The sequence below is a fragment of the Cynocephalus volans genome, chromosome 3 (assembly GCF_027409185.1).
Source record: "Cynocephalus volans isolate mCynVol1 chromosome 3, mCynVol1.pri, whole genome shotgun sequence".
In the NCBI taxonomy this organism is placed as follows: Eukaryota; Metazoa; Chordata; class Mammalia; order Dermoptera; family Cynocephalidae; genus Cynocephalus; species Cynocephalus volans.
The window spans coordinates 28016250-28041585 of record NC_084462.1 but is presented as its reverse complement, the minus strand read 5'-3'; the positions used below and the strand labels follow the sequence as shown (position 1 = coordinate 28041585).

Sequence of the window (25336 nt, the reverse complement as noted above, 5' to 3'; positions counted from 1 at the left end):
TGGATGGGCCTGTGCTTCCTCATCCCTGATAGGAGGTATGTGCAGGGCCAGGAGTTCTTAACCTTTTGAGGAATAAGGACACCCCTTGGAACTTGAGGGTGATGGAGTCAGAGTGACATAAAAAGAGCTGGGCAAAGCGGGTGGGACTGGTTTCTAATCTCAGCTTGGCCACTGTTTAGCTGTGTGACTGTTACTTAAGCTGTGGGAACCTCAGTTTCCACATCTGTAAAATGGGAATAATAATAATACCAACTTCATAAGGTTGTTGTGTATGTGAGTTTGGGGGGTCAGCAGACCTAAAGTTAAGACATTATCTGGCCTGTTCAGCCCTGGAGATTCTGATCTGAACCTTGCTCCCTGCAGGGTCCTAAAGCCAAGGCCTGCAGACCCCCCAGCCTGGTCTGGAACACAGTTGAGTTTTACTAGTGGGGCTGCCATGATTTGCCATGGTCAGGAAAGTGTGGGCACCTGGGGTCGCCAGGGTGCGCCTCAGATGTAGCAAGAGTTGGGGAACTTTGTCAAGGGGCAAGAACTGCTGCTGTCACTTGAGGGGGTTGAAGCTGGGAGGAGCCCAGCATGAGGTCCAGGAGGAAGGCAGGTCCTGTTGGACAGGGAGGCACCAGGGGCTTTGGAAACGAGGGAAGTCAGGTCCTGACGGGCTCATGAAAGCCTCTTCTCGCTCTGGTTCCCTAATCACAAATGTCGCCCACACCCTCAAAGGTGATCAGATGGGCCAAAGGCTGGGAGGAAGGTCTGCACGCATAAGGTGACAGCCTGAGCGGGCTGGAGAGGCGAGGGGAGCTAGGTGGCCAGACCCCAGGGCACAGCATGAGAGAGCGATGCTCTGTGATGAGGTACAGGAGCAGATGGCAGGGGACGCTTACCAAACTGGGCAGCTTTGGCGGCTGCTTTGGCGGCTGCAGCTGCTGGGGCCCCTACTCCTGGAGGGGTGAAGAGAGGGGTTGGGGGAGCAGTCCCTAGCACCCCGCTCCACTCTCCCCCATTCCCCACTGTGGAAAGCCCTCTCAGATACCCCTCTAGGGAGCTGTCCCCCTCCTGGGAGTCCCTCTCTGTGCACTGTCCCCTCATGTTCGTGACAAAGGAGTGTGCAGAGTCCAGCCTGAGGTGGGAGGCCTGGGCTCCAGACCTGGCTCAGGGATTACCCACTAGCATCGGGGCACCTCCCTCCCCCTCCTTGGGCTTCTGGATGCACCTGAGAAGCAGGTCTGAGCCTGTGAAATTCTAGCCCTGGGCTATGGTGGAAGGGAGCCCAGAGCTGTGATGGGGAGAGGTGTACTGACCCCCTCCTAAACCCAGATCTAAAAGATTGTGGAGCTTTCCGCTTAGGGTGCTCTTCGTTTAAAAAAATCCTATAGACCTATATCCAAAACTATAGGAGGAAATGGCTCATTTCTTGAGGAAACTCAGAAGGGGAATTTTCTCCCAGAAAGCAAAAGGAATGCAGAGGAGAAGTCTTCTGATGGGAAGGTTGTCACCTAATGTCATGGTCACTTAATCCCTTCCCTTTGGCCTCCAACTGGTGGTGGGGAAAGAGCACAAGGGAACACCCTATTAAGGATCCAGAAGGGCCCCCCCCCCCCAAGCCAGCAGGGCAGAGCTCTGGCTGACACTCCTGATCCTCCCCAGGCAGGGATGGGACTTGCCAGGGCTCAGCCACCAGAACCCCACGAGGGCTTCTCCCTCCACACTACTCTAGGGGAAACTGCGCTCCCTCCTCCCCATCTCTGGGCTCAGTTTTCCCATTTGTAAAATGATGTGTTTGACCTCAGTCACCTCCCATGAGACAAACCAAACCCGTCTCTGGGTTGGGGATCCAGCTCACCTGGTACCCCTCCAATGCCTGGCACGCCTGGCACTACGCCTCCTGGCACCAGCCCTCCTAGGGCTCCGACTCCTCCAGGACCTGGAGGAGTGAAGAACGTCCAGCCCTGTCCCTCCCTTTGCCCAGTCTTGGGGAGCAGGGGGTAGGGGGAGGAAAGAACGGCTGCCTGGCATCTTCCCCTCACTGGTTTGCGGTGGAGGTGACAAGTGGGGCACCAATAACCCCAACAGTGGGCAACCAAAAAGGGCAGAAGAGTTGGAAGACAGGGGCCAGGGACTCACAACAGGGGCTGGGGACTCGTGACCTTGCCCAGGCCATTTTAGCCCTGGAGGCCTGAGTGTGAGGTTCTCTGTGCTCATGCTGCAGAGCTGCTGTGAGCTTGGAGCCTGGGCCCCATGGAGAGCAGGGCCTGCGGACAGACGGGCAGGGCACTTACCATACTTGGCAGCTTTGGCGGCAGCTGCTGCCTGGGCTGCAGCTACAAGAAAATGAGAAAGAAAGAGACCCTCAGAAACCTCACCTGGATTTCAGGTGGGTTATGCTTAAGGCTCTCCCGCCCCAAAAGGTACTGAAGACCTCCCTGCTCCATCCCCCAACTCCTCCTTGAGCACATTGAAGTCTAATCTACACTCCCCACACCCCCTGCACAGCCTGACAGAAGAGAAGACCCCAGCCCTTCCCAGTTTCCCCAGATGGAACTAAAGTTCACGGGAAATACCAGCTCCGGGGACAGCTCCGACACCAAAGCCAGGAAGGCCCCCCACACCAGCCCCAAAAGTGGGAATGCCTCCAACTCCGACTCCAACTCCGGCCCCTGCAGAGGGAAGAAAATTGAGTGGAAAAGGACCTCCGTGAGAGGACCTGGGAGGGCTCTGGGGGAAGCTGGCTGGCAGAGGAAGGGCTGCAAGCTTTCCCAAGTCTGGTCCATGAAGGTCAGGAAACGATGGTGCGTCTGGGCCCCCAGCCAGCCTCTGCCACAAAGCCTTTACTGACACCCCCAGCCCTCCCCCAACTCCTCTCTTCTCTGAGCACTCAGGGAAAGATCTTTGTTGGATATGGAGAGACTGTGGGAAGGTCCCATGTCCCCAGGCAGGCTTGGGTTCCTCTGAGAGGGCTCTGGCCAGGGTAGGGAGGGTCAGAGTCACTGTCCCCACTGGGGATGCCATCCTGGGACTCTCCTGCCATTCAGCCCTGTGACTTCATGGTGGGAAGCAACTAGGGGAGACGCTGTCCTGGGGCCCACCAGGTCCAAGTCCTAGCACTGCTAGTGACTTGCTCTGTGACTGTGGGCAAGTCACTCCCCTTCTCTGAGTAAGCAGGTGAGAGTCCTTTAGTTCTGGCAAGTAAAGGCCAAACAGGGTGGGCAGAGCTCTCAGCATGGCACTTACCATATTTGGCTGCTTTAGCAGCTGCAGCTGGTGATATAGCCCCTGGAGAGACCAAGGGGGATATAAATGCTCAGGAGAGAATGGAGGAGAGATGTTCAATATATATCCCTCTGTCCACCCATCTGTCTGTCAGTCCGTCTTCTTTCTACCTATCAAGCCAACAGAGGGTCATCCGCCCCTCCATTGACCTATCTGTTTATTGTCTACTCAACCGTTCACCCACTGCCAACCTCTATGTCTGTCCATTTGTCTGTCTGTCCTTGTACCTCAATCCACCACTTAAATGCCTAACTCTGTCCATCTATGCACCCACCTCTCCATCAACTTACCCACCCATCTGCCTGTCTATCCATTGATCTAACCATCCATCCAACCGTGCATTTTGCACTTGCCGCCCACCATTCCACCCACACATCTCTTCATCAGCTCACCCAATCTTGTGCCCGCCCATCCACCCACCCATCCATCCTTTTAACCACTTATCTAGTCTCCCACCTGCCTAACCCATCAGTCTTTCCATCTACCTGTTCACCTATACATCCACCTTTTTACCATCCATCTGTCCATGTATCCACCCGTCGTTGTATCTGCCCATTCATCCACCTACCCATCCACTCCCTCATCCATCAGTTGAGTGCATCCATATGGCCACTCACCTGCCCACCCAGCTGTCCATCTGCCCATCAATCGATACACCCATGCATCCACCCACCTTCCCACCCATCTATCCACAATTTGCTGAACACCTACTCAGCTAGGAACTGGGAACATAGAGATGGAAAAGACATGATTCCTGCCCCCAGGAGTACACTGACAGCCAGAAGGTAAATTGAAGAAGACGATACTGGTAGTAGCTAATAAGAAGGTTGTTATAGCCCAAGGGAGAAAGGACAAGGGTGTGAGTCATGGTCAAAGGTATGGACAGATGGGTGACGTATAAGGGAGAATACATAAGTCTTGGCAATAGTCTCAATATTTCTCTCTCTCTCTCTCTCTCTCTCTCTCTCTCTCTGTCTCACACACACACACGCACACACACACACACACACACACACACACACACCCAGAAAGCCCAGCTCACCTGGGACTCCGATGCCTGGGACTCCAACACCTGGGACTCCGACACCTGGGACTCCGACACCTGGGACTCCGACACCTGGGACTCCAACACCTGGGACTCCCACACCTGGGACTCCCACACCTGGGACTCCCACACCTGGGACTCCGACTCCTGGGACTCTGACTCCTGGGACTCCGACTCCTGGGACCCCGACTCCTGGGACCCCGACTCCTGGGACCCCAGCTACTCCCGGGACCAAGGCTCCAGGAGCTCCTGTAGAAGGAAAACGATTGTTCTGTCCTGAACCCTATGGGAACCTCAGAGGGACAGTGGTTCAGGGAAGCTACAGGAGTGACAATTGGTCCTGAGTGCAGGATTCCAGGTGGGGTAGCATTTCCTTCGCACGGATCCAACTCATTAGAGAGATAGAAGGGACTTAGGGAGTCCCTAAAGAGCTCAAAGGGGTTGGGTCTGTGGGCTGAGAAGAACATGGTCTGTTTCTAAAGCCAAGTCAGATTCTCGCCACTGGGTTCCCAGGCAGTCAATGCAGCAGATGCCTGTGGTTGGCCCTGGGGAGGATGAAGTGGGGGGAGACAGGTGCTCCACAGAGTCCCCCTCCCTCTGCTGAGTCAATCAGTGGGAGATAGCATCCAGGCAGAATGACCAGATGGGCAAGACATGGAGGTACAAGCAGTGTGTGTTTGGGGAGGGGGTAGGGAGGCCTCCGTAGATGGACAAAGGCCCAGTCCACCAGCTTGTAGGATTGGGGTTCCCAAGGCCCATGCAGAGTCCAGGGCAGCCCTGAGCCCTGAGCCTGCCACCCAGGGGCACTCACCATACTTGGCTGCCTTCGCAGCAGCAGCAGCAGCAGCAGCAGCCGCAGCTGGAGTTGCGGCCCCTGGAAAGACCGCCACAGAGGGTGGGTCCTTTCCCCATGGCCTTCTCAAGGACAACTCCACCCCCTGGGGAGCTGACACTACCTGCAATGCCTCCAATCCCAGGAATTGCACCAGGAACTGCACCAGGAATTGCACCAGGAATGCCAGCCCCTCCAACACCAGGGAGGACTCCTCCAGCACCTGTTGGGTGGGGACAGATCGATGTGGCTCCCCGGGACCTCTCCTGAGGCCTGGCAGGAAGTCCACTTAGATGCCGGCATTTTAACCAGTGCAGGCTCCATCCAGGAGTGAGGCCCAGGCGTCTCCGGCTGGGCCTGCTTGGGAAGGCCCCCACCCCCTGTTCCTTGACTCACCCCCAAAGTGTCCATTTCAACACACTCATTAAGGGACTTGTATGTTTTCAGACAAATCCCATTCTAATCTCCGCCACATACTGCGAAACCACAAGTGGCGCTCCCCGGGCCAGAGGGGCCCCTGCAGGAATGTTCAAGGCTTCCTCTCCCTGCGTTCCGAAGACTCCGCCAAGTTTGTGTTTGTAATCCCAGCGCCGGCCGCCTGGCTCTGGCAGCCCCTCGCAGCCCGCTCTCCTGCCCCCACATTCCAGCCTTCCCCACCAGCCAAGGAGCCTCGGGCGCCTGCAGGGAGGGCCTGTGGGGCCTCCGTGGGTCAGGCCCCGGCTCAGTCTTCTCCCCACACTCTTGCCCCGTGGGCTGGGCTGGGCTGGGCTCAGGGTGGGCACAGGAAGGGCTTCCCCAGGCCTGGGGATGAAGGAGAGGACGTCAGCTCCAACGGTCTGACCCTGAGCTCCCTCTGCCCACTGCACGGGCATAGTAAGAAGATCCTGTTGCACGTGCAGCAGCGCTGCCCAAGGGACCATGGGCTTGAGAAGCGAGGTAACATTTTTATAGTATACATTAAATTGATACGTACCTATTAATTTTTTAAAACGCTTGTATATATACCACCCCAAATTATCTTTCTAACCACTGTGGTATTCACTCCTTCTGCTCAGGCCCCTCCTTTCTGTTTTAACCACATGGCCAATCCACCTGGTCAAATGTCACTTTCTCTGGGAAGCCTTCCTGATTTTCCCCAGGTAGAAATAATGCCTCCCTCTGCTCCACTCCCAACACAGAGCCTCCAGTCTCCCCCCCAGAGCTCATCTGTCCCCAATCTCTGACGTGAATGTGTGGAAGAAAGGAGCGAGGGAGGGAAGAGGGATAGAGAGAGGGATGGATGGGTTCATGGGTGGATGAAGAATTGGGGGAGGGAAAGAGAGAGGGATAGATGAATGGATGGAGGAACGGAGGGAGGGATGGATGGATGAACGGATGGATGGAGGGATGGGGGAGCGAGGGATGGGGGACGGAAGGAAAGAGAGAGGACTAGATGGCTGGTAACGTTGAACAGGTTGGATAAATGGGGAGGCAGGGGCCACCTTGGTCAGTTATGTGTGAAGCAGGCTCTCAGTATCACAGGGATGGGGAAGCTGGGCTGGGTGGGGGCTTGCAGGTGGGGGCTCCAGAGGCACTCACCGTACTTCGCTGCTTTAGCTGCTGCTGCTGCTGCAGCAGCCTGGGGACCAACCCCTGGGGGAGGGGAAAGAGGAGGGCAGAGACTGAAACCGGTGCTCCTGCACCTCCAGAGCCCACCTGCTCCAGTTCTCTGACACATGGGTGTGGATGGGGGCTTCACAGCAGGCAGAGGCTGACAGAGCCACCCCACACCAGTCCTTCCCCAGGTTCAGACCACAGTCTGGGTACAGGGATGCTGGTCTGCTTTCTGAGCCTGGGTGGCCCCTGGCTGGAAGTGGGGCGAGCCTTTCCTTACCTGTCCCTGTTGGGTAGCCGGCCTTGCCCGCAGCACCAGCCACTCCTCCGGGCCCAAAGCCTGCGGAATGGAGGGGCCCGGCGGTCACCTATGTGGACTTCCCCATTTCTGCCCCCCTGCCCTTCAGGGCCAGGTTTCCTGAGTCTCCACCCTGTCACCCCCAGCCAGAGTGAGAACAAATGCAAACATGTGTGTGGGACTGTCATTCCCATTGTGCAGATGAGGACATTGAGGCTGAGAGAAGAAAAATGGCTCAACAAGTCCGCGTGGTAAGTGGGAGGGCCAGGCTGTCTGAGTCCAAGTTCCAGCTCTTTCATTTGGGGACTTCCATTCCAAGACCCCACCCCTCCCCCAGCTAGGTGCTCTCCTAGCCCAGGGCTGGACCACAGCACCCTTGCCGGGACCTGGAGCTGGAAAGAGCTGGAGGTCCACAAGTCTAGGAGGCCCCACTCACCATAGGGCAGTTTCCCGGTGCTGTAGGGCAGTCCGTAGCCGCCTGAGGAGAGGGCAGGGCGAGCTCAGGGGCTGCCATGGGGCTGCAGAGACCCTAGGTGGGAGGTGGGGAGGGAGGACACCCCTGCCCCAGCGCCTGATGACACACCCATCCCCCTGCAAATCCAGGCCCCACTGTGGCCTTAGAGTCTGAGTATATTTTTTCTGTTTCCTCCCCACTGGGAAGCATCTCACTGTCTGAGCTGGCTGTGGAGGTAAGGGTAGGGGTGCGGGTGGGTTGATGTCAGAGGGGTCTTTCCAATGAATGGCATTTCTCACCATCAACACAAGTGTCTTCCCATCAGGCCTAGGGGTCTCTGTGCACGTGTGTGTGTGTGTGTATATGTGTGTGCTTGTGTGTGCATGCCAGTGAGTCTGCATCTGCGAGACTGACATCCCCACGCTTTCCGTGGCTGGTGACCAGAAGTGGGCTTCAATACCCAGGTTTCCCACCTTTGATCCCCTCACGCTGCCTTCTCAGCCTCTTACATCCTCCCTCTGACTTACCTGGCAGCTTGGGTGCCTTGATGGGGTACCCCAGTGGGACTCCTGGCTGCTGGCCCCCAAAGGGTCCAACCCCTATGGGAACAAAGAGAGCACTATCAGGTTCCAGTTCCTTGGGCCAGCAGCCACCTCTACACCTTCAGCCTCACGCCCCACTTCCTGCTCAGACAGAAGGAGCTCCCCACTGCACCAAAGACCATCCTGCCTAGGGGTCTTCCCTGTCTCCTCTCAACCCCCCGACCCCAGTGACCAGCCACTTCCTTCAGGAACCTGCAAGACTCTCTCCCTCCTAGAGGCTTGCAGCCCTGGCACAGACTGGTGGGTTTTCTGGGCTTGTCTGGGCTGCTACACAGATGGGGATTGGGGTGGAGGAGCAGGCCTGGATTGGTGCTACTTGATGCTGAAGCCTGTCCAAGGCCTGGAGCAGAAGGCAGGAGGGAGGTCGGGCAGGCCTGGGTGGGGTTCTGGGTGCCCAGCCCAAGAGCCCCTGCTAGGTTGGCCACCCTGCAGACCCTCCCATCCACCTGGGAGGACCAGCCTTGCCTCACCTGGGATTCCGGCAAAAGCTCCACCTCCACCTGCGATGAAAAAGAGCTGTCACTGCAGTCCTGGCAGCATGGGCCCAGGGCACAGAGGTGCCACGGTCTGGTGCCAGGCAGTGCCTAGGGGTGGGCAGGCCCGAGGGGCAGGCAGGCCCAAGCGGCGGCCAGTTCTGCCCAGACCACTGGCTCCTGCAGCCCTCCCACACACTCTGGGATTTCTGAGCAGTGCCCTGCCTGTCTCAGCCAGCTGTACCAGAGCTGGAGCACAAGAGGGGCCCACCCAGAAGGTCCCAAGCCAGCCCAGCATCCCAACCCCTAATCTACACCCAAGGCCAAAGGGATCTGCAGGTGGGGAGAGAGTCCCCCCGTGGCCCCCAGCCCAGCTGGCTGCATACCTGGGACCTTGGGCTTGACTCCTGCTCCAGTGGGAACCCCAGGGAGCACCCCCACACCAGGGAACCGAGCTCCTAAGTGGGCAGAGAGGGATCCGGCAGTGAGGGAGTGACGTGGGCCTGGCAGGCCCAGCTTGGCTCCCTTCCTCGGGTCCCGCAGCTGATCTCAGTACTGACTGTCAGAGACAGGCACGGCCCAGAAGGTGGGCAGAAAAAAGACCTGTTTGGTGATGACTTTCCTCCCTGCCTAGCCCAAGGTCAGAAGATCTGAGTTTTAATCCTATTTGCCGGCCTCGTGAGCTGGTGCCCCAGCTGGCCTCATCTTTGAACTGGATTTAATCACAAACTCTGTCCTGACCACCATCGGCAGACAGGGCAAGGGGGTGAGCTCCAGTGTGCAGTGGGCCATGCTTGCAGGCCAGGGAGCCTGTGCCCTGGGCTCTCACGGTGCACTCACAACCTGGCCCCCAGGCAGCCATCCAGCTGCAGCCAGGAGCCCATCTGCCAGCGCCAGCGCCTCCCGCCTTCCGGCCTCCCCTGGGGCTGGGTGCCTGGGCCGGGCGTGGCAGGGGGAGGGAGGGCCATTCTGTCAGCAAGCCCTGCAGAGCAGCCTTGATCTGGGCTTTTGGGGGAATTCAGGAGGTCACATGTTGGGTGGGGTGGGCAGGCCCTGGCAGGGAAAGGAGGTTGAGGGGGCAGCTCTTAGGGGTCTCCTGCAGGGTGGACTTGTTGGGCGGGTCCCCTGGTGACTCACAGCTTTTGGGAAACAGCTGGCCACACTGGGGATTCAGTCTGTCCATGGGGGCCCGCCTCAGGCTGTGATGATGGTGTGGGCCTGGGGTCAGGGTTTGGGTGGGGCCGGGGCAAGCTGACTAACCCTGGGGAGAAAGACGCCAGGGACCTTAGGTCCATTAGCCTGAGCTCTGACACTGAGGGAAACAGCACTGGGCAGGACCCAAGGCCTCTGGTGGCCTCTGCTTGGGGGTTGAGGGAAAGTGAGGGGGCTCCAGGGAGGCTGATGGGGCTACTTATCTTCCTGTAGGGCCCCTTCTCCTCCTCGCCCTCACCTGTGCCTGGGAGCACTCCACCTGGATATACACCTGGGAGCCCCACACCTGCAGCCAAAAGAAGAAGGAGGCATCATGAGCAGCAGCTCAGCCTCCAGGGACCCCTCCTCAGCCTTTCCCACACCGGCAGCTCCACGGATCCTGAACCGGCAGCCCCTGTGCCCGACGTGGACAGCCAGGGACAGACGGGTGGCCGCAGCCTTCCTCCCACAAGTTTCGGAAGTCCTCTGCAAACCCTTCTTCTGTGCGTGGATTTATCTCCATCTCCTGGAGCCTGTTTACACAGCCGGGCCAGCCCACCTCTGGCTAACAGCTTCCAGATGTCCCCTCCCTGCTGTGTGGACTCAGGCAGCCTTTTGTTTAACCCAAAGTCACTTCCTAAAGGGCTTGGCACAGCCGAATGAGCACCAGATGGGCTGGGCTCCCCCCAGCTCCGCCATGATCAGCCACAGGCCCTTCCACACTGACTTGCCATTCTGAGCCTCAGTTTCCCCATTTGTCTTCCAACAGCCTGCCACAGAACCTGTCTCTGAGGTCTCTTTCTGCTCCGAGATCCTGGGAGAAGGGCCTGGAAGGTAAGCCAGGTTCTCCCATTTTACAGACGCAGGACCATGTCTGGGTCTGGCTAGTGGCCCTGCCCGCTGCAGCCAGGTCCGCCCTTCCTTCCCCAGTCTGACCTCTCTGACCTCTGCCCTCCAGCCCCAGGGATTCCACACTGACCGGGCACTTTTCCAGGTTTTGCTCCAGCTCCGACTCCAACTCCTGCACCAGGCACCACCGCACCTACTACGGAAGGGGCCTCATCAGAGTTAGCTACCCCTGGGCTTGCAGCCTTCACCTAGGGAGCTCAGGTCAGGCACCATACCTGGAGGCACTCCTAAGCCGTCAACTGCACGGACACCACCAACACCAACGCCACCAACACCTATAGAGCCAGCAGTTAAAGAGGTGAGGGATCATACCAGGAACAGTGGAAGGAGGAAGGTCCCTGGACTGCACATTGAGGTCTGGCCCTGCCACCAGCTCACTTTGAGAATGGGCACAGCTACTTGCCTCCTGAGCCTCACAAACATCTTAGCAAGGAGGCTCCTGGACTGCAGGGCAGGCTGGATGGAAGGACAGACAGATGGTGGGGGAAAGAGTGGAGATGAGCATCTTGCCCACCTGCCTCCCAGGCCTAGGGGAGGGAAGGTTCTTTGCAAGGAGGAGAGCACATGGAAGCCAGAGGGCTTATGGCATGTCCCAAAGAGTGCCACTCACCGGCCTTGGCAGCTTTGTAGGCTGCAGCAGCACCGGCAACTCCGCCAGGCACCACAGCACCTGGGAAGGCTCCTGCAGGGAAGGCACCAAGCCCTGCAGAGGCGAGGACAGGGTGAAGTCCTGAGCCTCCGCACTCATGGAGGCTCCTATGCCCCAGCCCCACCTCACCCTGCCCCACTCGAGAAGCACATTCAAGGCTCCTCTGCTCTTTGCAGGACTCCAGTGCCAAGCAGCGACTGCTGCCCACCAGAACAAGAGTCAGCGTTGGAGGTTAATGTGCCAGACCACTCCGCTCAGCCTGACAAAACCGCACACATCTTTTGGTGTCAAACTTTGACACCCACCTCCTCCAGGATGCCTTCCTGGGCCATGGCTGAGCTGAGTGACTCCTCTGAGCTCCCTTGGCCCCTGGAACTTGCTGCCCCTAGCCCTCATCACTACATTGTAACTGTACCCAGTTACTCAGCTGTGATTCCCTCATGCTTGGGGCAGCTTTTTGGTGTAAGTGTTAGAGTCCCCTGTCAGTGCCCAGATAGAATCTGACCTGTACCCCTGTATTCCGACTGCCCTCCACACCAAGCAGATGCTTGGGCTGGGCTCAGGGATTGGGAGTCAGCACTAACCTGCCCCAGGGACAACGCCTGCGAGCCCTCCAGGACCTGCAGGGAGGAGACAGAAAACAGGTGAGGAGAGGCTGTGGTGTGGGCATCATTCCTGGGCCCAGGGTGAGACGGGTCTCACGGAGCAGGGGCAGGAACCTGGCAGCGCTGGGATCAGCGTGCAGCCACTTGGGTCTCTCGGCTGGTCCCTAAGACTTTGGCACTCGGGGGCACCGATCCTGGTAAAATAGCAGCAACTGTTTAGTGACCAACTACTACGTGCTGTGCCGTGTAGACGTGATTGCGTTGACACTCCCTAACAAGACTTGGCCAGGCCTGGGTTTCTTCTAGAAGGCCTGCCAGTTAACAGGATCCAGCAGGGCTTTCTGCGAGGGCTGGAGCTGAGCAGAGTCTGTGAGCAAGACCTCACCCAAGCCAGGCCCTGCCCTGATCCCACCCTTAGTCACTACCACCACCCCAGGCCTCTGCTCTGCTTCCTCGAAAGTGTCCCCTGACTCAGCCTCTCCCCTTCACTTGTTTCTGGGAGCCCCTCTGTTTCCCACCATCTGTCTGTCCTTCTGTCCAGCCTGCCCTGAAGTCCAGGAGCCTCTTTGCTAACATGTTTATGAGACACCAAATGGGTCCCTCTGGCTTCCACCTCTAGGCCCAATTGCTCTAGGAGACATTCCTAGGCCTTGGCCAGGACCAATGGGCAATCAGGTTGGAGTTCACACCATGCCAGTTTGTTTCCAGTTACATGAGACTCACTCCTGCAAGCACCAGTCCTGGCTGCTTGGGTCCCGAGGCCCAGGGATGAGCTCTCTCCAGGGACCAACCCCAAACATGGGGCCTGCTGAGCCCTGGAGGGGTCTACCTGAAGGTGGTCTCCTTCCCCACCATCCCTCCCCACTCATCTCCTTCTGTGGCCTGGACCTGGCTGAAGCTCAGTCAACCCTTCTGCTGGATGGGGCTCTAACTCCAGGCGGGCGGGAGTGGGATGGTGGTCAGGAGGGCCTGGGCCCTGCTGGTGCACTTCCCAACACTACAGGTCCTGCCACTCCACAGTCTGTCAGCAGCTTCTCTCAAGCCAGGCCTGTTTCCTGAGCTCTGAGAGGGTAGGGGACACACTCAGACCTTTCCTGAAGCTGGGGACTGCACAGGAAGCAAGAAGGCGCTGGGGCAGGGCCCGAGGGGAGCCCCTCTGCAGTCATCTGCCCTTTTCTCAGGGTCCCACCTTCTGGCATGACCAGTTCCTCCCCCAACCCCCTTGCCCTCCTTTCTTTTGGCTCACCTGCTCCAAATGCCCCAAGGGCTCCAGCACCTGCAAAGGAGGAGAAAGCAGGGAGAAGCTGACCACAGCTGGGAGTCTGGGAACCCAGCCAGCCCAACCCTCTTTCTTTCTGGAGTCAGAGTTCTGGATTCAGATCCTGCCGCCCCGACCCACTCTCTGTGTGTATGAGCAAGTCACTTCACCTCTCTGAGTCTCAGTTTCCCCATATACAAAGGGCCATTACATCCCCTGCCATCCGGGGACCAGTGAGCAGAAAGCAACTAGTGTGTGCAACTTGCCAGGGCATCCAGTGGGTGCTCTCCGGCTCCTTCTGGTCCTTGCTCGTGTGCCTCGTGGTGGGAGGGTGGCCTCCAGCTAGTGCTCAGGGTGTGGATAGTACAGGCTCCCAGCTGCCTGGTCCCCCGCTGAGAGCTGAGGCAGGGTGGGGCCAGTCCCAGAGCCAGCTAGCCTGCCCACTGCTGGCGCCCACATGGAGGCGCAGCTGCCAGGCCACCCACCCTCCATCACCAAGGGATTAATTGTTCCCGAGCACACACACGCTCCCTGTGCCCCAGTCCATCCTGCCTGGACAGGCCCGGATGGCCCCCTGGCCCGGATGTGGGGAGCTTCCCTGGGGGGTGCCACTGTGGCTCTGCCAAGGCCTTTGTAGCCCTGAGTCCTGAGGCTGAAAGATGACCTCACAGGGGTCATAGAATCTGGTCCCCTGCCCTTGGACAGTGACCTTTTCCTCCAGAGGAGATGCCCTGACTTTCCTTTTGGTCTAAGTCTTCACCCTGAACTGGAAGTTCTTTCAGAAGACTAGCCTAAATCTTTCAGTAATAAAAGCTTCACTTAAGCAGCCAAACTTCATGGGACTCTATTAAATTGTCTCAGTCTTCCCTCCAGTGTTTAATCACAACCTGCCATGTGTTCCCTGCTGCCAGTAGGATCAATCAATGCACCCTCTAGCTGTGCAGTCATGACCTCCATGACTGGGGTCTTCTGGGCCAGCGCATTCCTGCCTCCATACCTTCTCTTGTCTAGCCCTCCCCTGTAGTCTCTCCACCGTCAAAGACCCCGCTGAAATCCCTCACCCTCCAGGAAGACAGGATGCAGGTTCTGCTAGGGAGAAGCAGTAAGCCCCAAGGTCTCCTTGCCTTGCAGACCCTTGCAGACCCCAGCAACCCCATGGCCTGGGCACCCTGCCTCTGCCTCCCTTGCCTGGCCCCAGTCCTGGAGTTTCACAACCCAGATGGGCTTTCAGTGGAGGGATCTGGGTCTTGCAGATTCATTTGCACTTGGATCATTGACCATCAGGATTTCGTAAGAGCTGTTGGACATCCAAACTGCGTCCTAGAGCCTCGGGCCTCAGAGCCAGGCGACACAGTGCAGGGTGGGGACACTCCAAGGCCACATGTGGAGCGTCTCATGCTGAAAGGCCCTAAGTCCAGACAGAGATGCTGTTTCCTCCACCTGCTCCTTATCTACCAGTGTTTGCTGAAGGGATCCACTTCCCCTCCTTCCTAGGGTGCATTTTCTGGAGCTGATAGTAAACCCCAGTGGCAGATCCCAGCCCCATGGGTGAGGCCAGTATAGATCCAGCCACACCTTCTTCCTGGAAAACTCCATGGTCTGAACACAGCTGGAAGAGCCTGGGATCAGAAAGGGAGCTCATCTGGGGCCAGGATCAGTACTCAGCCTGGGGTTAAGCTCATGGCTTAGTCTGGGGTCCGGGTTCAGCCTGGGACCAGTGCTCAGTCTGGGATCTGGATAAAGGCTCAGACTGGCATCAAGGTCAGGGCTATCTGGGGTCTTAGCCCGGGCTTAGGCTCTGTGTCTCAGCCCCAGAGTGCTGTTTTCCAGGCTTGGTGGCCACTAGAACATTAATCACTACCTTAACTTCCAGCAGCAGGGCTGTTTCTGAGACCCTGTACAGAGGAGAGTCTCCAGGCAGCTGGGCACATAGGTACTTGCAGGGTAGATGCTGGACTCTCCTCACAAATGGGGGACATTGAGCTGCCTCCAGCTTCCTGTTACTTGAGGGACTGGTGCCCGGCCGGGCCTGCTGATCTACAGGGAGCTGCCCACACCTCCCTCTCTCCTCCCACCTCTTGGCTCCCTTGCCTGGTTTACAGCTCTGCAGGCCCTTCCCTCCCAGGGCCCTTTGCCCTCTCTCAGTGCCCTGAGGCCTCGGGTCTTACCTGGCTGGGCTCTTACCTGTCTTGAGTGGTTTGCCTCCAGGCCCCAGTGCTGCAAAGGAAAGAGATGGAAGTGAGTAGGGAGCCCAGCCCACCTGTCCTACCAATTATACACCCCCCGCCTGCCCAGGCAGAGCAAAGGCATCTGAGGTTTCCTGCCCCAGGTCCTAAAGGTCTGTCAGGGTGGGTCCTTCCCCCATACTCAGAGCTGCTGGGAGCTCTGCTGTGCCCTGATTTGTGGTTTACGCTCTCTGAGCCCCAGTTTCCCAGCCTCAAAAGGGGACGATGATATCCACGCAGCTGGCTTGGAGGGATATTTTTGAGGAACAAAAGAAATATAAAGAATTCAGGGGCCTAGAGAAAGAGCCTAGGGGGAGGGGCTCAGGAGGCCAGTGGGTGCTGGTGCTCAGACACGTCCCTTGCCCCTGGATGCTCAATCTGTAAGGGACACTTGATTCTTGGGCCTCTTGGGGTTCTCAGGTCTAAGGCTGTGTGTGGTTGGGTGACTACCAGACCCCTCCAGTGAGGAACCAAGTTTGGTTTCCGAGCTCACCTCCTCCTCCCAGGGCTCCAAGACCAGCCCCTGTATTGAGACAGACAGACACAGAGAACCATCAGTGCCCCTGCCGACAGGCCACCCTTTTACCCATGGTCAAATCCATCACTGCCTAGTTCCGTGACCTTGGGCAAGTCTCAACCTCTGCGAGCCTCAGTTTCTTCATCTGTTTCATTGGGCCAACAGCCCTGTGTCAGTTTGTGTCTGGGGGAGTGCTGGAAGATCTCACCATTTCCACGTTAGTTCTGAACACTCAAATACTTTATTTTCTTGGCAGCTGGACAGTATGGGGATCTGAAACCTTGACCTTGGTGTTATCAGCACCACACTCTATCAAGTGAGCCAACTGGCCAGCCCTCCGATACTTTTTAAGTACTGAAAATATTACTCTTGATTTTTCAATCTTCTTGAAAACATTATGCTTTTTTTTTTTTCTAAATTAAAAGAAAAAAATGACCCACGATACTATTGTCCCAACATTCTTCCTAGTCTTTTTGGCGGGGGTGTGATTAGTAGTCTCCACATGCACATAGCAATTGCTTTTATTATTATTTTTACTTAAAAACATGTTGCCATTTTGCACAGGTGGCATATTCATACTTTGTCATAGATGTCTAATGGTTCAGAGTTTACTTAATCGCGTAATCGAACCCTTCAGTCAGGTGGGTTTTTTTGTTTTACAGTGTTTTGCAAATAATACTTCTGTGACTTGTGGCAGATTGTTCTTTTTTTTTTTTCTTCCCCCCAATTACTTCCACTGAATGGGTTTCCAAGAGTGGGATTGATGGTTCAAGACTGTGAAACTTCTCACAGCAGGAGTGCGTGAGTGAAGACGCCAGCCTCACAGCCTCGAGTTCCCTCTTTCAGAAAGTTTAGGCTCTTCACAGCTCTAAAACAGTGTCACATTAACTGCATTTTTAAGTGGGCCTGACTTGTGGGTCCTCGGTGGTAGGCGTGTCAAAATGTGCATCTCTTTGGAATATCATCATCATCTGCCTTCCTGGGTGTGTGGAAGTTTCATGTACTTTACCTGGATAAAAGACTCCTCCGGGAACTCCACCAGGAACTGCCCCTGGGACCCCTGCAAGGAAGCAGGCAGAATCTTCCATTAGCTAGAACTAACAAAAGCATGGTAACAATGGTGCCGATGATGGTGACAATGATATTGCTTGTCCACAAAGCAGTTTCTGTTCACCAAGCCATTTCTGTTTACAAAGTGTTTTCTCATTCTTGCTCCTTAGAGTAGCCTGCGAGGTTGGAAGGGCAGGGTTTACTATCATTGTTTCAACAGATGTGAAAATCAGGCTTGGAGAGATTAAGAGATATGCCTGGGGCCACACAGCTGGAAAGAGATGGAGCCTGGATTCAAACTCCAGCCACTCTGAGTGTGATGGTTTGCATTGTGTTACCTGGTTCTCTTCGGAGGCGGTGCCTGCGGCCAGGGAGAGGGCCGGAGAGGGGCTGGGTCTGAGCGCCTCTCACAGGGCAGCTGACTGCGGCTCTGAGCAGTGGGGCTGGGGCCAGAGCCATGGGAGGGCAGGCCGAGCTGCGACGGCAAGCGGTAAGGAAAAGCAGCCGCTGCCAGCAAACATGCAGCCATTCCCACACTGATAGGATGGCCTGAGGTCAGCGTCCTCAGCCACTGGGCAGCAGTGCTTGGGTGGGGCTCTGGCTGTCTGACACTGGGCTGTCTTAGGAGGCACTGGGGCTGGAGGGGGACACCATGAATGAGCACAATGAATAGTTTCCTAAGGAAAAGTGAGTTCACAGACCAGGGCAGGGGATGTCTGCCCAGGCCAAGATCACAAGTTCAGTACCCATGGACCAGTGAAGCTGTCACTGGGGAACACTGTGATGCTGGCCCCAGATCCAGGCCTGTGCTATCATCACAGCCACAGGACAGAATGCCCCCAACCTTGACAAGCCGCCTTGCCAATGCCTCAGCACAGCCTTGCACCATCCTGCTGAAAGGGACTGGGAATCTCGTGGGGCAGGGGCGGAGTTGGGGGACAGTGTCAGGCAGCTCTGCAGTGTGTCCAGGGAGGCTTTTAGCCAGACGTCTGGCCTCACAGCCTGGCAACACTGCAAAGCTGGGCTTGTCGGCCCCAGGGCCCTGTCAGCCTCACCACAGCCCAGCAGGCTCGGGGATGCAGAGCTGTCAGGGCCACCCCATGCCAAAGCTCTGGCGCCACCCCCTCCCAGGGCTTGGGGCCCCCCAGGGACTGTGATCCAGGCCTGAAGTGTGCGAGCAATCTGGTTGGAGCCTCAGCAGGGCTCAGAGCAGTGGCCCCAGGGGCTGGGCCTGCTAGAAATGAGCACTGCGGCCTGTCATCTGCTGCCAAGTGCGCACATGGCTGCCTCAGGCCTTTGATGCTTCTCTGGCCCCGCCCTCCAGCTCTGAGCCCTGTCTCTTGTGCATCTTTCTCTGCCCCAGCCACTCTCCTTCCGCCCCTTTCTCTCCCTCTCCCTCCTTCCTCACAGCCCTCTTTCCCCTCCTCTCCACTCTCAAGCTCCAGAGCAGACTGCAGGGAACATTGCAGTGAGTGGGAAGAGTGAGGCGGTCAGGGCAGACCCCTCTGGCTTCTAATCCTGGCTTTGCTGCTTCCTACCATCTGTGTGACCTTGGGCAAGTCATTCAACCTCTCTGAGCCTCAGTTTTCTTTTTTGCAAAGTGGGGCTGATAATCGCTACCTAGCAAGTTTGCTGCAAGTTATCAAAGGGTTCAAGTAAGGGGTCATGTCCTGTCCTGGACTTGGCACATGGTAGTTGGTAAAGAAAAAGAAATGATGGTGACCCTGTGTCTCCACTTTCTCCTACTTTAGTGCACATTATATACAGTAGGTGCTTAATAAACGATGAGTGAGTTAGGGTGGAGGGGAGGCAGGGGGGCTGCCTGTGGGTCTGGGTCTGACATCTTTCATCCCCAAACTGCCCTGGGGGTCCACCTGCCTTGGGCTTGCCGAGCCCTCTGGCCTGGCTGAACCCTGGCTTCCTCTGTCCTGAGGTCTGCTCCCCCACATCCCACCTGTGGCCTGGCCCTTTTGGGGAAGCACTGTGCTTCCCCTCTCCCCAACTCTTCTCTTCTCCCTGCCTCTCACCCCTGTGATTCAGCTCCCAATAGTGTTTGCCAAACCCCATGCTGGGGCCACAATGACCTGCAGAGCTGGAGACTTTGATCCCTATTTTGCACCGAGGAAATGGAGAAGGCTGCATGGGTGCCAAGGATCCCTGCCTGTCCTGTTCAAGCGCGGAGGAGGTGAGAACAAAATAAGACAGGAGTCGACAAAGGGCTCTGAAAAAGCGGCAGCTTCTCTCCAAGCTTCAGTGGGTAATCCTCCTTCCCACCTCCACTCCTTGGCACAAGCAGTTCCTCCTGCCAGGAGTGCCCTTGACTTCCTCCAAGAGCTAATCTTCCACCAGGCCGAGCTCAAATCCTCCCTGCTGTTTCCTCTGAGCCCACAACTCTCCCTGCCGTACAGTTCAGCTGGCCCAAAGTAGCTGGCCTAGAGCATGCCTGTCTTGTTTTATGTGGGTTTGGCTTGTTCCACTGACTAGCCCAGGGTGGAACTTGTCTCTTGCGTCTTAGAATCATAATCCTAGACTCTCTGGGATCATAATAATCTTCGGGCTGGGGCTGGAACTCCTTCTGCAAACATCCCTCGTGCTCCTGCTTGCATACCTCGCGTGGCAGGAAGGCAGCACCTTCCAAGGCTGTCAGCTCTACTTGCAGAGAGATCTTTCCCCTACAAAGAGAGAATCTGCTCCTCTGTCTCTCTGATTCTCCCACCAGAGCCCCACAGACTGAGGCTCGCCTCTCATCCACTGATAGCCCCTCAAATACTGGCCCTTCTTTCAAGGTCTAACTCAAATATCACTTCTTCTGTGAAGCCTTCCTGGATTTCCTGGGGCTGCTCCGGGCCACCCCCTCCCCCAGTCCTGTCTGCTTCCTGCATTGCTGCACATCTGTGTACACATCAGCCACCCCCCACCAGACAAAACATGGCATAAGTAACGAGAGGGAAAATGAAACCTTAGAAATGTGCACGAACTACAGGGATCGATCAACCCGAGTTAGCAAATTCTGAATAAGAGACTCTATCGTTTTAAAAATTAACATCCCTACAGTTCTCTTATATGATGCATTTTTTGCAAATATAACATTGCTGGAGCCTCCTACCGGAGGGATGGCTCTGTCTCCTCCTACACAGGAACACGTTCACCTCCTGCTGAAGCCGGCAGACACACAGAGTGGACTCAACCTCTAAACCAGAACTTGTCAGCTCTGGAGGCTCATCAGTCACCTGGGGAGCTTCAAAAAAGCATCCAGGTGCAGGCCCCTCCCCAGACCAAATCAAGCAGGAATTCTTGGGTGGGAACTCTAACACTTAGCCAGGGTTGAAAGCCCCAGTTTCAAATCATCTTCAGTTCTGAAATCAGGAGGAAAAAAAAAAAAAAAAAAGAAAGAAAGAAAAGAAAAAGCTGACAATATTTCTGGAGGATGGGGAGAGAATTATACCTGGTTTAATTTCTCATGCTCTCTTTTTAGGCCGGGACAGCTGGTTCTTCACAAGACACTCTTTTGATACCCCCCTGGCAACACCTCGGAGCTGGGGAATTTGTGTAAGTGACACCCTCCTCTTTGATGGGAAGCTGGGCTCACTGAGACAGCCAGGTGGGGGCTGTCAGTGTATGACTGAGCCCCCCCCAGCTCCCAGACCTCTCCAGACTCCAGTAGGCTGTGCAAAAACTCCAGAAGACCTCATCAGTTCACACGCCTCTTACTTGGACTCAGCTAATCCAACCACCTGGGACAGAGTTTTATCTTTGCAACGAATGGGCATTTAGTGGTGTTGCTGAGGATACAAGGAAAGGCTTTATTCTGCCCTAGAGCATGAACTTAGCCCTTAAAGGACTCAGCCCCAGGACTGCCCTTGCCCAAATATTGCCTGGTACTTTGCCCCCGACACCCCCATCTTTTGACTCGGTACAGAGAGCTGGCAGCTACTAACCCCCGGGGGCTGCTTTAGCCTGCTCAAGCCTCAGTTTCCCCATTTGTAGAGCGAAGGTAATAATTCTCAACACTCAGGGCACCTGTGATGATTAGCTGCTGTACTGTAGGAGGCAGCACTGTCTGGGAGGGAAGGTAGGCAGGTGCTTGGCGGTCACACCTGGGGGAGGAGGGTCAGAGCTGCTGCTCTCAGGCACTGGCTCGCCACGCCTGCCGGGCCCAGCCTGTCAGTGCCCATATCCCTTGGCCTCAGCCAGGCCTGGGAGCAGACCTTGCGCAGGAAGCTCCTGCTCCCAGCAGTGGGCCCAGCCAGTCAATCTCACGGAAACAGCTGCTGCTCCCGCCTGGCCCCCGACTCCAGTCCTGAACACGAGCCCTGCTCCGCCCTGTGGCCCCCACCTCCCACTCAAGGTCTGGTTCTCATGGCAAGGAGGACTCCCGTGGAAACCAGACCCCTGCCCCCCAGGCCAGCCCACCAAATGGCTCAGGAGCCTGCACCTCTCTCTTCCCATGGCCGGATGCACCTTCAGTCCTGCCCACTTGGCCACTGTGTAGCAGTGGCACCCTCGAACAAGGGGTACCCTCAAACCCGGTGACCAGCTGCACTCAGGTCTGGGCGCACCCCAGAGGGTTCGGCAATGTCCTAAGGTCCACTCAGCTTCTGCCACTGGCCACGCTCCCTCTGCCAGGAGACAGACACCTTCCCTAGTGTACCTTTCCTTGCTTGTGCTCCATATCACACACACACATATGCACACACTCACAGTCACACGCACAGTGACAACCACACCAAGTGACAGACCTGGACACCAGATCTCCTACAGGTACCTGTCAGTTGGGTGGCAGACTTCAGCACACCCTACCAGGCCCTGTCAAGCACCCCATCTCCACATATACGCGTACACCTATCTAGGGAAGAGCTGTGGAATGGTGGATTCTGGATCATACCCCCGAAAAACCCCTCTTCCATTCAGTGACATCCATGGGCATATGCACACATCCCCACCTGTGCAGTATAGCACACAACGCACTCGTTCATGCGCGCGCACACACACACACACACACACACACACACACACACACACACACACACTCGGGAGTCCCAGCCCTCCTCACCAGGGACAGACCGCAGCAGCAGCTTTCCAACCCGCAATCCCGTAGTTAATTTAACCGTGACCTTCCTCAGAGGGGAAGCCTGACTCCCCAGGGGTCAGGGAACCTGCTGAGGTCACACAGCTCCCTGCGGCTAGCTGGTTCAAGGCCAGGCCCCCTGCCCCCAAGGGCTGGCACACACATCTGGCTGGGTCCACAGGTGTGCAAACTGCTGGTGACCGCAGACCAACGGGGTCCCACCGGGCCCATCCCCAGTGTGCTCCAGACGCCCCTGCGGGAGAGCACGGGGCAGAGCAGGGTGGCAAAGCCTGGATGCTGGGGTGGGACCATCCCGAGTCACGGGTGTCTGTTTGACAGGTCCTTCCTCAGCACTGGGCCGGCTTTCAGGAGCGGCAGTTCCAAGGACCCAGTGACTGAGGGGCTCCTGCCTGGGACCCCCTGGAGGACCCGGGGTGGGCTCCCTCTTGTCTGCTGGGCCCCCTGAGGGGGAGTCCAGCCCCCTGGCCGGGAGGGAGGGTGGCGGGCTGTGGGCAACCCGGGACCGGGACTGGGGCAAAGGGCCCTTACCTCCGGGCTGCGAGGGGTGGAGGATGGCCAGCAGGAGCAGCAGGACTCCGGGCTGCGGGACAGCCGCCGACAGACCCGCCATCTCGGGGAGAAATGCCCCAGCCTGCTCTCCACGCCTCGTTTTATCCCCAAAGCGTAATTGCTGCCTCGTCGCTGGGCTGCGAGGGAAGGAGGGCGGGCGGCGGGCGGGAGGAGGGGGAGGCCGGGGGAGGGGGCCGCAGGCCGGGAGGGGGCAGTTACGAAAGCCGCTCACAAGCCTCCGGACCGCGGCCCTTTTCCTCCTCACACACACGCGCGCACACACACACACACACGCACAAGCACGCACACACTTTCCCCATCTCTTTCCCACTTTCTCTCTGTGGCTGTTCTCTCGCTGCTGGCCCTGTTCCCGCCAGAAAGTGCGAGGGGGGCCTCTGCCAGGACAGCCCTCGGGAGAGGAAACAGGAGGGAGGGCCCGGCAGCCTGGTCCAAAATCCCGGCCCCAGCCAAGGCTCGAGTGGCCAGGACCCCGCCCCTCCGGCTGGGCCTCGGGCCCAGTGTGGGGACACAGGCCAGCTGTCCCGCGCCTCGGCTCCCACCCCTGCCCTCCAGACTCCCCAACACCCCCGGGGCTGGCTAGAGACAGGCCCTGCCTGAAGCTGGGGAGGGGAGGGGTTGGGCATGTTTGGGGTTTGGGGGGGCCAATGTTTGCAGAGGTAGAGGGGCTTCAGGCAGAATGGCCTGGAAGGTCAGATTGGGGTGGTGTTGCCCTGTGGGGCATCCAGGGGACGGAAGGGGACCCTAACACACTAAAGGGCTCCATTCTGTATGAGGTAAAGTCTCAGCCTCCTGTCTGAAGCTGGAGAGGGGGTGTTGGGCAGGTCTGGGGTCAATGTCTAAAGAGGCCTGGAGGCTGCAGGCAGGGGGATGCGCTGGGAGTTAAGGCCCTGTTGGCGTTGTCCTCTGGGGTATCTGGGGCATGTGGGGGACCATGACAGACAGGGTTCCATTCTGCATGGACCAAGGTCACAGCCCCACACTCAGCCCTCCACAGGCCGAGTGTCTGGCAAAGGTCAGGCTGGACTGCTAGGTGCCCTGTGGGAGAACAGGGAGATGGGAGCCTGCCCCATGCAGACTCCCAGCCTTCCTGTTATTACCGGGCCACCGCCTACCCCAGTGCTGAGCACCGCTGGCGCCCGAACCTGGAGCCCCCAGATGGCTGTTTCTCTCCATCCCTCTGGGAACACCCAGGACCGCCATTCCTCTGGTGGCCGGGAGGGGGCGGCCTGTGCTGGAACAGCCAGGACAATATTCCAGGAGAACCCTGAGCCATTCCTGCCTGCAGGCCTGAGCAGGATGGGGACCCTGAGAGTTTTTCTCAGGAGGTGTGGAATGGGGCAGGGGAGAGTCATGTCCCTCCCTTCCCCACTAGTGGGGAAGAAACGTGGGAGCCAGAGAAGATAGGAGAGGGAAACTGGTCACTTGCCCTAGGTCACAGCTGATCAGGGGACAGAGTTGAGGCCACATGTCCTGTGGGCTTTTCCCTGTACCAGGATGGCTCTGGGGGATGAGTTAATGCCCGTCATCCAGCCAGGAGCACTGTGACAGTTTGGAGCTCTAGCAGGGGTGGCCCAGGGTGGAGTAGTCAAAGGTAGGCATTGGACACAGGTGAACCTGGGACTCATTGCTGGTTCTGGCACTTCCTAGGGGAGTAATGTCTCCATAGGCTGTAGTTTCCTCATCTGTCAAATGGTGATAAATATGACTACCTAGGAGGGTTATTGCAAAGATAAATAAAATGTGGTTATATATTTCTGCTCATGGCTGCCAGATCAGAAAAGCTCTGTACTCATCTGGTACTAGTGCTAGTAACAATATTGCCATCACTAGTTCTGCAAGTACCACTCCTGTTTTTAGTGTAGTTATAAGGCCTAGGTCTATAGCAGGCCACTCTGGGACCCTGGACAATCCCTCCCTTTCCCTAGGTCTCCAGTGGTGATAGCTCCAGACCTTTGGAAGGTGAGGTCTGCTAGGATGATTGCCTCAATGCCTGGCATATGCCTGCTGGAGGGGGTGGAGAGGAGTTCGGGGCACATCTGTGTGCCTGCCCCCTCCCGGGAAGGGGGAACGAAAAGGGTGCCTGGGGAAAGCTGGGCCCCACTCTTTTCAGGGCAGTGACGTGGGCAGGAACCAGCTTTCAGACTTGCAAACCGCAGTCTGTTCAGAGTCTTTATTAATTCCAGGACCGGGAGAGAGGCCAGAGCCAGCGGAAGAGGGCTTGCTATGGGGGATCCAGGAGAGGTGTGGAGGGGCGCATGCAGGGGTAGACTTGAGGCTGCTGGGCAGGCCACTCCCCGCCAGGGTCAGGGCCCTATGTCCTATCCCAGCCTGTGTCCCCCTTCTTCTTAGCAGCCTGTGCTCATTGCAGTAGCTCCATTCACAGGTCTGGGCTTCGGTACATGTCAAAAGGGGGCCTCAGTTCAGAATCAAATCCACTGAACAGATTACCCATGCAATTTAGCCCAATGCATGCAATGTGTAATGTGAGGACTGGGGAGTATATTCATCAACCAACATTCACTTATTCATCCATTCATTTGTACATTCAGGGAGCCCAATAGTCCTCAATTCCTGGGTACCACTTCCCTGCATAGCTGTACAGATTAGATAAGGCCATACATGTAGAACCACCTCAGAAGACTGCCTGGTGCATCTGACTGCTTGGTGACTGTTCATTGGTGTCACCATCATCATTGGCAAGCCTTG

At 57.1% G+C, this 25336-nt stretch overlaps 1 protein-coding gene across 9 annotated transcripts in view; it reads right to left on the bottom strand.

Moving 5' to 3' along the window:
• Window positions 1-22709, bottom strand: part of ELN (elastin) — a 30970-nt gene extending 8261 nt beyond the window's left edge. For 5 of the 9 annotated variants that reach the window (XM_063089354.1, XM_063089357.1, XM_063089359.1 and 2 more), the window contains exons 1-23: window positions 22589-22709; window positions 16931-16981; window positions 15898-15927; window positions 15364-15396; window positions 13168-13197; window positions 11901-11936; window positions 11278-11370; window positions 10883-10942; window positions 10738-10803; window positions 10018-10065; window positions 8954-9025; window positions 8565-8594; window positions 8020-8091; window positions 7021-7080; window positions 6726-6779; window positions 5272-5370; window positions 5127-5189; window positions 4313-4564; window positions 3232-3273; window positions 2562-2657; window positions 2280-2321; window positions 1844-1924; window positions 885-941 (exon numbers count right to left, since the gene is read on the bottom strand). In XM_063089354.1, the coding sequence (XP_062945424.1) occupies window positions 885-941; window positions 1844-1924; window positions 2280-2321; window positions 2562-2657; window positions 3232-3273; window positions 4313-4564; window positions 5127-5189; window positions 5272-5370; window positions 6726-6779; window positions 7021-7080; window positions 8020-8091; window positions 8565-8594; window positions 8954-9025; window positions 10018-10065; window positions 10738-10803; window positions 10883-10942; window positions 11278-11370; window positions 11901-11936; window positions 13168-13197; window positions 15364-15396; window positions 15898-15927; window positions 16931-16981; window positions 22589-22670 (1549 nt within the window). In that variant the 5' untranslated portion in view covers window positions 22671-22709. The remainder of the gene's footprint in view (window positions 1-884; window positions 942-1843; window positions 1925-2279; window positions 2322-2561; window positions 2658-3231; window positions 3274-4312; window positions 4565-5126; window positions 5190-5271; window positions 5371-6725; window positions 6780-7020; window positions 7081-8019; window positions 8092-8564; window positions 8595-8953; window positions 9026-10017; window positions 10066-10737; window positions 10804-10882; window positions 10943-11277; window positions 11371-11900; window positions 11937-13167; window positions 13198-15363; window positions 15397-15897; window positions 15928-16930; window positions 16982-22588) is intronic. The other 4 variants (XM_063089358.1, XM_063089361.1, XM_063089355.1 and 1 more) reach the window with 4 other exon arrangements.
• Window positions 22710-25336: the final 2627 nt, after the last annotated feature.